This window comes from Schistocerca gregaria, chromosome 7 (genome assembly GCF_023897955.1).
Source record: "Schistocerca gregaria isolate iqSchGreg1 chromosome 7, iqSchGreg1.2, whole genome shotgun sequence".
Taxonomy (NCBI): domain Eukaryota; kingdom Metazoa; phylum Arthropoda; class Insecta; order Orthoptera; family Acrididae; genus Schistocerca; species Schistocerca gregaria.
Window position 1 is genome coordinate 314,265,982 of NC_064926.1, and position 16,146 is coordinate 314,282,127.

At 44.5% G+C, this 16,146-nt stretch overlaps 1 protein-coding gene across 1 annotated transcript in view; it reads right to left on the reverse strand.

Annotated features, from left to right (window-relative positions):
• LOC126281421 (nose resistant to fluoxetine protein 6-like) overlaps window positions 1-16,146 on the reverse strand; it is a 262,936-nt gene that overhangs the window by 26,752 nt on the left and 220,038 nt on the right. Inside the window, exon 10 of the mRNA XM_049980364.1 lies at window positions 9,294-9,477. Within this exon, the coding sequence (XP_049836321.1) occupies window positions 9,294-9,477 (184 nt within the window). The remainder of the gene's footprint in view (window positions 1-9,293; window positions 9,478-16,146) is intronic.

A 16,146-nucleotide genomic window follows, 5' to 3' on the forward strand; every position in this document is an offset into this window, starting at 1 on the left:
TTTAGATCTATGAAGAGGCGTTGCCATAGAGACTTTTACAAAAAAAATTGGTATTATACTTGTACATTTGCACATTATGCATATTTCTTTGTACGACTGTTCTATAATTTCGAAGATGTTTTCACGAATAAATGCTAATGAAATTTTTTTGATATTGCACTGCAAACCCAGTTAATATTTCGTTTCCGTTTCTGATAGAAAATTGGCAAAATGAATACCCGTGCCACACCGGGTTTGTCAGCCAAGTATTGTAGGAGGAACAGTAATACTTTAATAGCTGTAGGTAACACCGATTCCGTATAACAACTGTCCAATTTTGGTTGGATACGGAGATATAGTTGGTTACATACATAAGTTTTCATTACGTATGTTTGCACTGCAGTTGGTGTGGGTTTATTTGTAGATTGATGTTTTTGTTTCGAAGTGCTGAATTTCGGAACTAATAATGTGATTTGTTGGCCAGTTCTACTGTATCTCTTAAGAATTCCGCACATATTTAAAACTGCTGAGGGTGCCGATGTGGTATTTGTGTACGAGTTCTGTAATGGAAAATACGTTACTGTAATAGAGAATACGATACATGATTTCGTAACCGGAGAGTAACCAGATTCGTAAGCGTGTCTTAGTGTTTTCATTAAACTATCTAACTGACATATTATGTCTGAAAGTGCACATGAATTAAATTTGGAGAAATTAGAAGGCATTATTTAGTTGGTAGAAGGTCGTTTTTCAACTAGAACATGGAGAATTCCTACTCGTACAGACGTTTTACGTACAACGATATGACAAACGTTACGTATGCATGGTGTCTGCCCTGAATTGGTAGATATGATATAAATATGCATACAAACAATTATTAGAATTTAAGAAAATATGGGTGATTTCTTCAAGAGAAAGTGCTTCACAAACTCAACAAGTCAATAACGCACAGGTCCATCTCTGGCCCTTATGCAAGCCGTTACTTGGCTTGACACTGATTGGTAGAGTTGATGGATATCGTCCTGAGAAATATTGTACCAAAGTCTGTCCTACTGGCACGTTTGATCGTCAAACTCCCGAACTGGTTGGTGTGCCCTGTCCATAACGCTCCAACCGTTCTCAACTGGGGAGCGCTCAGGTGACTTTGCTGGCCAAGATAGGGTTTAGCAAACACCGAAACAAGTAGTAGACACTCTCGCCATGCGCGGGTATTATCTTACTGAAATGTATGCCCAGGATGGCTTGGAATGAATGACAGCAAAACGTGGCGTAGAATGTCGTCGACCTTCTGCTGTGTGGTAAGGGTACTCCAGATGACAACCAATGGTGTCGTTCTGTGAAAGAAAATGGTACCTTAGACCATTACTCCTGGTGGTCAGACTGTGGGGCGGGCGAAAGTCGGGTTGGTGTCACACCACTGTCCTGGCCGGCTCCAGACCACCCTTAGCTGGTCATCGGGACTCAATTGGACTCAGTGCTGAAGATAACACTACTACAGTAAATGAAAATCCCGGCCAAAGACGTGTCTGAAGTTGCCCCAACAGTGTGGGTTACGAGCCTGACTGTTCTGCTGTCCTTGCTTGTTAATTTGTATTCTCGACCGATTAATGTCATTTCGTTTACACCCATTGCGCGACTATTACAGTTCTTTGCGACTGTGTATTTATTGAGTTCAATTCAGCCTGCGTCGATGTAATATTTTTCCCGTCCTCCTTTCATTTTTTAAAATAGTACTGGGCGTTTTTCATAATAGTTGGAAGTAACTACGTTGTTCAATGCCATACGACACACAAAACAACTCGCTGTTCAGTCGGCTCAGTACCCTGGTTGTGGGTCTCGGTGTTACGTTACAGAGTAGTCCGGTGGAGTGCCAGAGTCGAAGAAAGTGGTGCCTCTTTTGCCAGACGTGCAAAGATTAAAAGAAGAACTATAGAAAGGAAAAAAGAAAAAAGAGCTATGACCATTAATGTGCTTTGTTGTCTTGAGGGCAAATGATAGTTACCGATCTGTTATTCACGAGGGTTGAATGAAAAGTAATGCCTCCACCTTCGTCAATTGGGTTTGGATGGGAATATTATAATAAATCAAATGCAGAAATAATCCTTAGAATGTGATCTGTAATTACCAATATTCACTTTCCCAAATAATCACCAGCCACTTGGATACATTTCTCCCAACGATGAACAAGCCGTCACGGAAGAAGTCGACACTCTGTTTCCGCAACCACAGTCTCACAGTTCTCTTCATCAGAAGCATGACGATCTCCCCGAAGATCGTCTTTCTTTATCGCGAACAGATGCAAGTCGGTCGGTGCTAAATCTGGACTTTATCGAGGATGTCATACGGTGGTGAGATTTCATTTCAGGAGTCAGCATCCGGGGTATCCATCGTGCACAGATCTTCCAATAGCCAAGTAAAGCAATAACGTAACACACACGTTCTTCTGAAGTGCCGATTACGCTTGCAATTTCTGTCTGAGTGATACGACGATCGTCCTGAATCAATCTGTCAACATTTTGCTTGTGAAACTCGGTGGCAGCCCGTCTCGATGGGCAGTACTCACATCAACACAATCACCATAAACTGCTTTCATTCTCTGGTGAATCTCTTTCAGGGTGACACCTTCTGCTGTGAAGAATTCAATGACTGCACGTTGCTTAAATCGCATTGACCGACCGTCAGCGCACGGTTCCATACTTAACACTGTAACAACACAACCGTTCAATGATCAGGCTTCCCGCCAAGTGGAGCTGTAGAGAAGAGGCTACGGAGCAAGCCAGTGCCTGCCACATACAAACGCTGCCAACTGTTGAAAATTTACGAAGGTAAAGGCATTTCTTTTCAGTCAACGCTCGTACTACTTGCTTTAAATATTAACATTACTGGTTATTGGATAAAGAGTTTCCCGTATCTCAGTTTTCGTGGGAGTATATAACCGCATTATTAAAATCTCTGTATTTTAAAGATGTAGTAGATAGTGCACCAGGCGAGCGGTCTACGCGACGGGAGGCCCTCGTCACACGCCATTATTATTATCAATTCAAGTCGATCTCGAAATGGTAGCCTGACAAAAATTGGCAATGAGATACCGCTGTGATCATGATATGTTGAAGCTTAGAACAACCCAGCTGTCCACTGTGATGAATGATGCTACTGAAGTATGATTAAATACTGAAAATAAAATATGAATAGCAATTTAATGATGAATTCTTCAGTTCAAAATTGGCAGCAGTTTGCGGCGTAACGGTCTTGGTAACGTTCCTTTGCTTCATTGTCTGGTCCAGGCGACGTGCGACTTAACTACGTCAAGAAAAGCTGCAGGAAAATTGACTACATCGAATGGGTCACTACTACTAACTGACCAGGATGAGCTCATAGAAAATTAACCGTGTTGTATTTTTACGCCGAAAAGTCACAAATACAACCACCAAGTCCATGTCATATATTATGAAAATGCTTCTAATACATACGTCTTGGTACAACTGTTAATGTTCGTCGAACGTTTCTTTAATATTCAGTTCAGCCGCATTGTGAACTCTCATTAATAGCCAGCATCAATACCAAGCCAATTATCGAACTATTGTAAACTCTAAATAAAGTCAGCATTTTTACAGTGGAAAATGTTCACACTGTGATCAGTGATAAGTTTTACTCATCATAATATTACGCAGTTCGCATAAGGTTAGCCTCTCTTGCACACGTTGCACTATGCTGCTTTGAGCGTTGGGGCGTCTGCGTCCTCTGCGTCTAGTACTAGCATGTGGCGAGTAATTGTTAGAACCAGAACGTTGAGTAAAATACTATGGACCATGGGCTATATACAGGGTGGTCCATTGATCGTGACCGGGCCAAATATCTCACGAAATAAGCGTCAAACGAAAAAACTACAAAGAAAGGAACTTTTCTAGCTTGAAAGGGAAAACCAGATGGCGCTATGGTTGCTGCTATAGTTCACATTTTTTTATTACACATTCGTGTAAAAAAATTAATGTTTTAGTTGGACCACTTTTTTCGCGTTGTGATAGATGGTGCTGTAGTAGGCACAAACATATGGCTCACAATTTTAGACGAACAGTTGGTAACAGGTAGGTTTTGTAAATTAAAATACAGAACGTAGGTACGTTTGAACATTTTATTTCTGTTGTTCCATTGTGACAAATGTACCTTTGTGAACTTATCGTTTCTGAGAACGCATGCCGTTACAGGGTGATTACCTGAAAATACCACATTAATGCAATAAATGTTCAAAATGATGTCCGTCAACCTCAATGCATTTGGCAATACGTGTAACTACATTCCTCTCAACAGCCATTAGTTCGCCTTCCGCAATGTTCGCACATGCATTGACAATGTTCTGACGCGTGTTGTCAGGCGTTGTCGGTGGATCATGATAGCAAATATCCTTCAACTTTCCCCACAGAAAGAAACCTGGGGACGTCAGAACCGGTGAAGGTGTGGGACGTGGTATGGTGCTTCGACGACTAATCCACCTGTCATGAAATATGCTATTCAATACCGCTTCAACCGCATGCGAGCTATGTGCCGGACATCCATCATGTTGGAAGTACATCGCCATTCTGTCATGCAGTCAAACATCTTGTAGTAACATCGGTAGAACATTACGTAGGAAATCAGCATACACTGCACCATTTAGATTGCCATCGATAAAGTGGGAGCCAATTATTGTTCCTCCCATAATGCCGCACCATACATTAAGCCGCCAAGGTCGCTGATGTTCCACTTGTCGCAGCCATCTTGGACTTTCCGCTGCCCAATAGTGCATGTTATGCCGGTTTACGTTACCAATGTTGGTTAATGACGCTTCGTCGCTAAATAGAACGCGTGCAAAAAGTCTGTCATTGTCCCGTAATTTCTCTTGTGCCCAGTGGCAGAACTGTACACGACGTTCAAAGTCGTCTCCATGAAATTACTGGAGCATAAAAATATGATACGGTGCAGGCGATGTTGATGCAGCACTCTCAACACCGACGTTTTTGAGATTTCTGACTCTCGCGCAATTTGTTTGCTACTGTTGTGCGGATTAGCCGTGACAGCAGCTAAAATACCTACTTGGCCATCATTATTTGTTGCAGGTCGTGGTTGACGATTCGCAAATGGCTGAACACTTCCTGTTTCCTTAAATAACATAACTACGCGGCGAACGGTCCGGACACTTGGATGGTGTAGTCGAGGATACCGAGAAGCATACATAGCACACTCCTGTTGGGCATTTTGATCACAATAGCCATAATCAACACGATATCGACCTTTTCCGCAATTGGTAATCGGTCCATTTTAACACGGGTAATGTATCACGAAGCAAATACCGTCCGCACTGGCGGAATGTTACGTGATACAACTTACTTATACTTTTGTGACTATTACAGCGCCATCTGTCAATAAGCGAAGAAACTGGTCCAAATAAAACATTCATATTTCTTTACGTACTACACGAATATCTAATAAAAATGGGGGTTCCTATTTAAAAAAACGCCGTTGATATCCGTTTGACCTATGGCAGTGCCATGTATCGGGCCAACCATAGCGCCATCTCGTTTCCTCCTCCAAGATAGACGAGGTTCGTTATTTGTAGTTTTTTCGTTTGATGCTTACTTCGTGAGATATTTGGCCCGGTCACGATCAATGGACCACCCTGTATATTGTAAGCCGTGAGCCATCATGTGGAGCAGCGTCTGGTACAGCCCGCACAGTGCGTCTCTTTCACGAATATCAAATCAAATCGTCTTCCCCGTTCCAGGAGTATCTTAAGTGAGTAATTGTGTTTTCTTACTCATTATAGAGCGTGCCTTGAAGTATTATTATACTCCTCAGTAATTCTGCTGCTTTATACTTCGCGGTTTTTGGTAGGGGAGGATGTGAGGGGTACCTGACCTAGTAAACTTCATAGAATCTAAACAGATGATTGGTATGTCATTATAAAAGCTACCTTCACATAGAATGTTAAAAATTTGTGTACAGTAGTTCAAGTTCTTTAGTGACATGAGAATAAATGTATTGCGGCACTGATTCGTAATACCTTTGAGGTACTTGACACCTTAACAATAAACCTACACAAATAATTTACTTTGAAAATCCTAGTTTCAGTGATTCTAAAAATTGATCAGCTTAAAATTTTCTGTTGGTGAAAGTGCTCTAATATGGATTAAAACAAAAGACAGTTTGTGACTTTTCAGTCTTGCAATTTGTAAAAAGCATGTTTTCACCACAAACGACATGCCAGAAAAAAAGACAATTTTCAGTTTAGCATACAAAAACCTTGAATACAATCTATATGTTTGTGTGTTTTCTTACAATTATCTGAGATCAGGAGACATACCCTCCCTCTATCAAAGCTAGGTTTCAGCTCCTCAATAATTTGTCTGCTTAGTTTATAGAACGCCTGAAGCACGCTTTTCTGCTTGGTTGAAACAAAGTATGGTCAGAGATAACGGTCATGCGAGCGTAGGGGGTGCTTATTTTGTGTGGATGTGTGTGTGTTTCCTTTTTTGATGAATGCTTTGACTGACATCTCAGTGTGTAACAGTGTTTTTAATGGTGTCTGTCTGCAGGTGAAGGTGTCATCTCTACGTTGAGTAGTAAGCTATCCTTTTCATAATATTTCTGATATTCGAACCTGGACTTTCCTTTGTTTGAAATTTGGATCATATGTAGTATGTATTGCTTCAGTATACGACAGAAAGTAACTGAAACAAATATGCAGTGAAAATGGCACGAGTGACACATTCATTCAAAGGTAATAATTACTCTGAGGTCTCCGCGATTCATGATGAACATCACAAAATGCGGAATATGATTCTTAAAGAGGTGTTTGTGCTCTACAGACTGCAATGTGCTCCGATGCTGGCCACAAGGTTGATAAAGAATTCTTTTGTAAGGCGTTACTTTCCTCCACCAGCGCCATTGACAGCTTCTGGGCGGTCGTTGTGCATGTTGACATATTGCAGTACATGTCTCTAATGTATCGCTCACATACTTGATGTGATTTAAGTCGGGGAAGCGGGCAGGGCAGTCCATTCACTGAACATCATCTCGCTCCAAGAGCTCCTCTACCTGTACTGTTAGATGTACTCTCGCATTGTCATCCACAAAACTTGGCCATGTGCGGTCAGAGTTAGTTGTCTGAGGATTTCGCACAAACTTAAATATGCATATATATATATATATATATATATATATATATATATATATATATATATATATATATATATATATATATATATATATATAGACAGTTCATACCTCTCGAAAGACTGAATCTAGACCTGTTGTTGACATTGTTACTGCTACGATATGAGCCCCGGGAATCCCAAGACTTCCGAGATTGCTTTAATTTTAAGTTTGAAATCAGATAACACCTGACATAGGAGAATTTTTTTTCGTGTGATACAATTAAAAATTGACAATTGTCCGTTTTCTTCTTTCCTTGTACTGTGAAACCTTGCTTGTTGACAAATTTCATGGCTCTACTTTAACGGGAATTACCTATAGGTTATGGCGCGCAAGTTTGCGAGTATCAAAGTATGTGACATAATATGCCGCATCTTTTGATTACACTGGTTTAGAAGCTTACACCGCCAAGAGGCTATAAACCTTAGTACATGACAAAAATTGTGACTTGAGGTGTCTACCGTTCCTGAGAAATCTTAACAGACGGACAGAAAGACAGGCAATTGAATAAAAAATTACAATTTTTTTACGTGTTATGCGAGGACAAATTCACAATTTCAGATTTCTACTTTACTTTTACAGTAAAAACCTTGCTGCATCCTAATGTTCATGACTCTAGGCCAATGAGAAGCACCCTAACATGAAATCCCTGCCAGTGCACCTCTGTTTTATACCTTATCTACGTAGTACGACCGCCATATATATACAGGCTGTTACAAAAAGGTACGGCCAAACTTTCAGGAAACATTCCTCACACACAAATAAAGAAAAGATCTTATGTGGACATGTGTCCGCAAACGCTTAATTTCCATGTTAGACCTCATTTTAGTTTCGTCAGTATGTACTGTACTTCCTCGATTCACCGCCAGTTGGCCCAATTGAAGGAAGGTAATGTTGACTTCGGTGCTTGAACGACGAGGACACCTGCAATGGGCAAGGCAATTCTTCGTGCAGTTGACGAAGACTCTAATATAAGCGTCAGAGAAGTTACTGCTGCACAAGGTAACGTTGACCACGTCACTGTATGGAGAGTGCTACGGGAGAACCAGTTGTTTCCGTACCATGTACAGTGTGTGCAGGCACTATCAGCAAGCTGATGGGCCTCCACTGGTACACTTCTGCGAATAGTTCATCCAACAATGTGTCCATCCTCATTTCAGTGCAAATGTTCTCTTTACGGATGAGGCTTCATTCCAAAGTGATCGAATTGTAAATTTTCACAATCAACATGTGTAGGCTGACGAGAATCCGCACGCAATTGTGCAATCACGTCATCGCCACAGATTTTCTGTGAACGTTTGGGCAGGCGTTGTTGGTGATGTCTCGATTGGGCCCCATGTTCTTCCACCTACGCTCAATGGATCACGTTACCATTATTTCATACGAGATACTCTACCTGTGCTGCTAGATCATGTGCCTTTACAAGTACAACACAACATGTGGTTCATGCACGATGGAGCTCCTGCACATTTCAGTCGAAGTGATCGCACGCTTCTCAACAACAGATTCGGTGACCGACGGATTGGTAGAGGCGGACCAATTCCATGGCCTCCACGCTTTCCTAACCTCAGCCCTCTTGATTTTCTTTTACGGGGGCATTTGAAAGCTCTTGTCTACGCAACCCCGGTACCAAATGTAGAGACTCTTCGTGCTCGTATTGTGGACGGCTGTGATAACATACGCCATTCTCCAGGGCTGCATCAGCGCATCAGGGATTCCATGCGACGGAGGGTGAATGCATGTATCCTCGCTGACGGAGGACATTTTGAACATTTCCTGTAACAAAGTGTTTGAAGTCACGCTGATACGTTCTGTTGCTGTGTGTTTCCATTCCACGGTTAATGTGATTTGAAGAGAAGTAATAAAATGAGCTCTACATGGAAAGTAACCGTTTCCGGACACATGTGCACGTAACATATTTTCTTTCTTTGTTTGTGAGGAATGTTTACTGAAAGTTTGGCCGCACCTTTTTGTAACGCCCTGTATGTGCATATCGCTATTCCATGACTATTTCCACCTGAGTGTATTTGTTGCTACGTGCCGGCAGTGTGGTTCACACTTGGCATCATCCAGAGATGATGTGGTAAGACGATGAGCCAACTGTGACGAGTAAAGAAGAGACTGACCTGCGCGTCCCTTTTCGCAGGCGTAGATGACCCAGGCGATGGACAGAGACCAGGCGAGCGGCCGCAGTGAGGCGAAGAATGCCGCCTCCAGCCTGTTGTAGGGCCTGACGTAGCTGAGGTGCAGCCCGTACACCGAGCACAGCGCCAGACCCGTCGACGCAGCCCAGCAGGCGATTATCACAACCTGTGCGGCGTACACATCAGCTCATATGGTAATGAAAGGCACACATCACAACTAAGCAAAAGCAAACATTTACACTTCTCATAAGAAAGCGTATATCGAAGGGTCGCCGATTGTAGTAGTACTTCGTCGTAACGAAAGCCTCTTATAATAGTCAGCTAGGGTCTGGTCCACACACAGTGTTCATAGAACACCAACTCATACAGGTCGTTATCTTCACGCGTTGAGTAGTCTGCCACGTACCAACGCACGAGGGCTTTGAGGACGTTGGCAAAGGAGGGCTTACTCCAACATGGACGCTGAAATTTGGACGCAACAGCTACAACACCTTAAGCTTGTGTTCAAGCGGGATAGCAGCACTGAGATGCAGATCCGTCGTACATTGGAATTCAGGCTTTTGCCGGAGCCAGTAGAAGACGAGTGTAGAGGGTTGGGTTAGGTTGTTTGTGGGAAGAGACCAAACAGCGAGGTAATCGGTCTAGCCGGATCAGGGAAGGACGGGGAAGGAAGTCGGCCGTGCCCTTTCAAATGAACCATCCCGGAATTTGCCTTGAGCGATTTAGGGAAATCACGGAAAACCTAAATCAGGATGGCCGGCCGCGGGATTGAAGCGTCGTCCTCCCGAATGCGAGTCCACTGCGCCGCCTCGCTCGGTGCGAATGTGTATCTTTAACTTTCTTACCATATGCTGGAGGCGCTTCTCAAAAAGGTAGTGAGGATTTTAAAAATATGTAATAGTAGAAATGTATTTGGTCCATCAGCCAATTTTAGGGCATCTACATCTGTACTCCGAAAACCACGTTACGGTGTGTGACCGAGGGTACTTTGTGTATTATTGTCACTTTCGTCTTCTTTTGTTCCTGTAGCGTATAATTCGCCGGAAGAACGATTGTTAATAAGCCTCGAGTGGTCTCGAATCTTCTAATTTTGTCTTGGTGCTCTTTTTGCCAGATATACCTAGGAGAAAGCAGTATGTTGGGTGCCTCTTTTAGAAACGTAGGCTCATGAAAATTATACAGTAGACAGCAGCGACATGCAGAACGCCTATCTTTCAGTGCCTACCACTGGAGTTCACTGAGCATCTAGGTAACGGCTTTGCGGTTACTAAATCTGCCTGTAATGAAGAGTGCTGTCGTTCTTCGGATCTTCTCTATTTCCTCTCGCACTCCTATATGGTACGGGTCCCGTATTGACAAGCAATCTTTAAGTATTGCACGAACTAGAGTTTTATAAGCTAATTCTTTTGGACGTGCACTAAATTTCCACAGAATTCTTCCAATGAAAGCCAGTCTTCCACCTGCCTTTCGTGCAACTGGTTTTATGTGATCGTTAGATTTTAAATTGCCCTATATGCATATTCCTACACATTTCATGATAGTAACTGCTTCCAGTTATTATTCTGCAATTTTGTAATCATACAATAAATGGTCTTCGTGTCTATGTATTTGCAATACGTTACGTTTGTTTATAATGGAACCTCTACCTGCACCATGCGACGGTACTCCGCTGGTCTTCCAGGATTTCGCTAGAATTTTGCGAAAATCCTCTTGAAACTACTGACGCTACCTACTAGGTTTTATACACTTCTGGAAATTGAAATAAGAACACCGTGAATTCATTGTCCCAGGAAGGGGAAACTTTATTGACACATTCCTGGGGTCAGTTACATCACATGATCACACTGACAGAACCACAGGCACATAGACACGGGCAACAGAGCACGCACAATGTCGGCACTAGTACAATGTATATCCACCTTTCGCAGCAATGCAGGCTGCTATTCTCCCATGGAGACGATCGTAGAGATGCTGGATGTAGTCCTGTGGAACGGCTTGCCATGCCATTTCCACCTGGCGCCTCAGTTGAACCAGCGTTCGTGCTGGACGTGCACACCGCGTGAGACGACGCTTCATCCAGTCCCAAACATGCTCAATGGGGGACAGATCCGGAGATCTTGCTGGCCAGGGTAGTTGACTTACACCTTCTAGAGCACGTTGGGTGGCACGGGATACATGCTGACATGCATTGTCCTGTTGGAACAGCAAGTTCCCTTGCCGGTCTAGGAATGGTAGAACGATGGGTTCGATGACGATTTGGATGTACCGTGCACTATTCAGTGTCCCCTCGACGATCACCAGAGGTGTACGGCCAGTGTAGGAGATCGCTCCCCACACCATGATGCCGGGTGTTGGCCCTGTGTGCCTCGGTTGTATGCAGTCCTGATTGTGGCGCTCATCTGCACAGCGCCAAACACGCAAACGACCATCATTGGCACCAAGGCAGAAGCGACTCTCATCGCTGAAGACAACACGTCTGCATTCGTCCCTCCATTCACGCCTGTCGCGACACCACTGGAGGCGGGCTGCACGATGTTGGGGCGTGAGCGGAAGACGGCCTAACGGTGTGCGGGACCGTAGCCCAGCTTCATGGAGACGGTTGCGAATGGTCCTCGCCGATACCCCAGGAGCAACAGTGTCCCTAATTTGCTGGGAAGTGGCGGTGCGATCCCCTACGGCACTGCGTAGGATCCTACGGTCTTGGCGTGCATCCGTGAGTCGCTGCGGTCCGGTCCCAGGTCGACGGGCACGTGCACCTTCCGCCGACCACTGGCGACAACATCGATGTACTGTGGAGACCTCACGCCCCACGTGTTGAGCAATGCGGCGGTACGTCCACCCGGCCTCCCACATGCCCACTATACGCCCTCGCTCAAAGTACGTCAACTGCACATACGGTTCACGTCCACGCTGTCGGGGCATGCTACCAGTGTTACAGACTGCGATGGAGCTCCGTATGCCACGACAAACTGGCTGACACTGACGGCGGCGGTGCACAAATGCTGCGCAGCTAGCGCCATTCGACGGCCAACACCGCGGTTCCTGGTGTGTCCGCTGTGCCGTGCGTGTGATCATTGCTTGTACAGCCCTCTCGCAGTGTCCGGAGCAAGTATGGTGGGTCTGACACACCGGTGTCAATGTGTTCTTTTTTCCATTTCCAGGAGTGTATATTGGAACAATAACAGCTAATGGAAAACGACTTTCACTGGTGCATTCAAGTTCTAAGGCCTCCTATTTTGTTTCTAATTAACTACTCATCCGAAATCGATGAAACTGGCGTTACTTCTCGATGTAATCGCCCTGCAGACGTACACATTTTTCACAACGCTGACGCCATGATTCCATGGCAGCGGCGAAGACGTCTTTCGAAGTCTGTTTTGACCACTGGAAAATCGCTGAGGCAATAGCAGCACGGCTGGTGAATGTGCGGCCACGGAGAGTGTCTTTCATTGTTGGAAAAAGCCAAAAGTCACCAGGAGCCAGGTCAGGTGAGTAGGGAGCATGAGGCATCACTTCAAAGTTGTTATCACGAAGAAACTGTTGCGTAACGTTAGCTCATTGTGCAGGTGCGTTGTCTTGGTGAAACAGCACACGCGCAGCCCTTCCCGGACGCTTTTGTTGCATTGCAGGAAGGAAGGAATTTGTTCTTCAAAACATTTTCTTAGGATGCACCTGTTACCGTAGTGCCCTTTGGAACGCAATGGGTAAGGATTACGCCCTCGCTGTCCCAGAACATGGACACCATCATTTTTTCAGCACTGGCGGTTACCAGAAATTTTTTTGGTGGCGGTGAATCTGTGTGCTTCCATTGAGCTTACTGGCGCTTTGTTTCTGGATTGAAAAATGGCATCCACGTGTCATCCATTGTCACAACCAACGAAACGAAAGTCACATTCATGCTGTCGTTGCGCGTCAACATTGCTTGGCAACATGCCACACGGGCAGCCATGTGATCGTCCGTCAGCATTCGTGGCACCCACCTGACACTTTTCGCATTTTTAGGTCGTCATGCAGGATTGTTTGCACAGAACCCACAGAAATGCCAACTCTGGAGGCGACCTGTTCAACAGTCATTCGGCAATCCTCCAAAAAATTCTCTCCAGTTTCTCGATCATGTCGTCAGACCGGCTTGTGCGAGCCCGAGGTTGTTTCGGTTTGTTGCCACACAATGTTGTGCCTTCATTAACTGTCGCACCCAAAAAAATGGTTCAAATAGCTCTGAGCACTATGGGACTCAGCTGCTGAGGTCATAAGTCCCCTAGAACTTAGAACTACTTAAACCTAACCAACCTAAGGACATCACACACATCCATGCCCGAAGCAGGATTCGAACCTGCGACTGTAGAGTTCACGCGGCTCCAGACTGTAGCGCCCAGAACCGTGTCGTACCCACGAACGCACTTTCGACACATCCATTAACTCCATCACCACGTGTCTCCTTCAACTGTCGATGAATTTCAATTGGTTTCACACCACGCAAATTCAGAAAACGAATGATTGCACGCTGTTCAAGTAAGGAAAACGTCGCCATTTTAAGTATTTAAAACAGTTCGCATTCTCCCCGCTGGCGGTAAAATTCCATCTGCCGTACGGTGCTGCCGTCTCTGAGACATATTGACAATGAACGTGGCCTCATTTTAAAACAATGCGCATGTTTCTATCTCTTTCCGGTCCGGATAAAAAAAATCGGAGGCCTTAGAACTTGAATGCACCTCGTATCTACTGCCTCCTGGGCCTCGTGGACGAAGTGAGCAAGCTGAGTTGTACACTGTCGTTATTTTCGGAGCCCATGTTGTTTCCTACATAGGAGATTTTAGGTCTCTAGAAATGTCAAAATATTATAATACATGTTTCAAAATTCTACTACACACCGACGTCAGAGAAAATAGGCCTATAGTTTTGTGCATCTTTACCGCGACTCTTCTTGGAAAGGCGAATGACGTGAGCTTTTTTTCCAGCGATTAGGAACGCTTCGTTCCTCAAGAGACCTACGGTACACCCAGAATCGAAATGGTATTCCATCAAGTCAAGTGGACTATCCTGTGTTGAGACATTTCAGTTGTTTTTCTACCCCCTGGCCATTTATTTCGATATGTAGTTTGGTCATTAGTGTGACGATTTAAAGAAGGAAATAAAGTGTGATTTTCGTCTTTGAAATAGTTTTGGAAAAAGACGTTTAGTATTTCGGCCTTTTCTGTGTTGTCCTCCGTTTCAATGCCATTATGCTCATTGAGTGTATGGACAGATGCTTCGATCTGTTAACTGATTTAACATAAGAGCAGAGCTTCAAGAGTTTTCTGTCAAGTTTAGAGATTGTTTTACTTTCGTATTCTTTCAACGCTTCTTGCGTAACCCTTCTTACGCTTATTAGCTTTGTTAATGGTTATATAGGACTGAGTGATTCCGGTATTTACAAAATAACTAGCCATTGCGGGGACACGTATATTGTCTAGACAATGCGCAACGTTCGCGTCGTATGTGTTGAGCTCCGTTGTCAGACGTGCTAACCACAACCCCAAAATCTGCAGCGGTGGAGCAGTGTCTCACCGATGGAAAAATAATGATGTATAATGAACACAGATGGTGGCTACTGTGTATCGCAGTTGGAATTATGACCTAAAAGAATCAATTGTAATTAGACTGGAAGATAATATTATTTTAGTATAGACACAGACGTGGAAACGACACGAAACTACACTGTTGACGCAGGTACTTCGTGGGTTCATGATGGTTCGATAACAGCCAGGGAATAGGGTGAGAGGGGAACGAACTCACCATGCAGGTTGATTTACAGGATGGGAAGAACTGAGCATGAAGATGGTGCAAATGGATAATGGTTCAGCACCCAACACAACACTTGGAATGATACGCTAGGTGAAGCTCTTGGTGGTCGAACTTCGAATAAGCACTGGCCCTCCAGGCCTACTGCCATCTGCAGGTGAACACCTACATCAATGGGTCACATGCATACTCCATGACAGGTTCCCTATCTGTCCCACTAGGCCACCCATGCCAGCTCGTCTGCCTCCATCATGATGTCTGCTGGCAGGGATACTAAAAGACTATGTACGGATGAAAGTGATTAGACTTGGGAAGCGACCTCTGGTGCATAAAGAGAGAGGCCCCTGGAGAACGCACCAGTGGATCAACCACCAAAGGAGGCAATGCTGGCACCCCTGGCTATGATGGAAAGTTGAAGGGGCACAGAGTCTGTGGCAACTAGCGGCGGAAACAATACATCCATCAGTGAGGGGAGGGAGGCGATAGAGGAGGAGGGGGTGGAACAAAGGACTTAGGCTCCACATCAGCAGGTGAAGTCGTGAACTTTACTGGGGGCCATTGCTGCAGGTGACAGGAAGACATTAGGATTCATGAAGTGGTTGGTAACAGGGTAGCATGCCTTGCAATTGGTAGCCATCACCTGGAACAATGTCATGACTCGACCTGCCACCTAGCAAACCAGTACATTGTGATGATTATGTCCCAGCCAGGGTGTGGGCATAGCTGATTTGCATGGTGGCTTAGCTTCTCTATACTAACATCCACCACAAACGATTACCAAGGTAAGTGGCTCACCTTGAAACCTGGAAATCTGGCAGCCATCCCTGCCACAGACGAAGGAAGTACCCAAATGGCAACTCCAGGAGGAAAATGCAGCAGCCAACAGCCGTCCATGGCAAACGACTCAGGGCATAGCAAATTCAGCGCATTTGTTACTGGCAACCGTGCATTCATTCCATTGGACTACACCAGTTGACTAGTGTCACCCATTATGTAGCCAGAATGCTTAGCGCATCATCACAGTAGGTAACAGACATGGACATCTTCGTTTGGG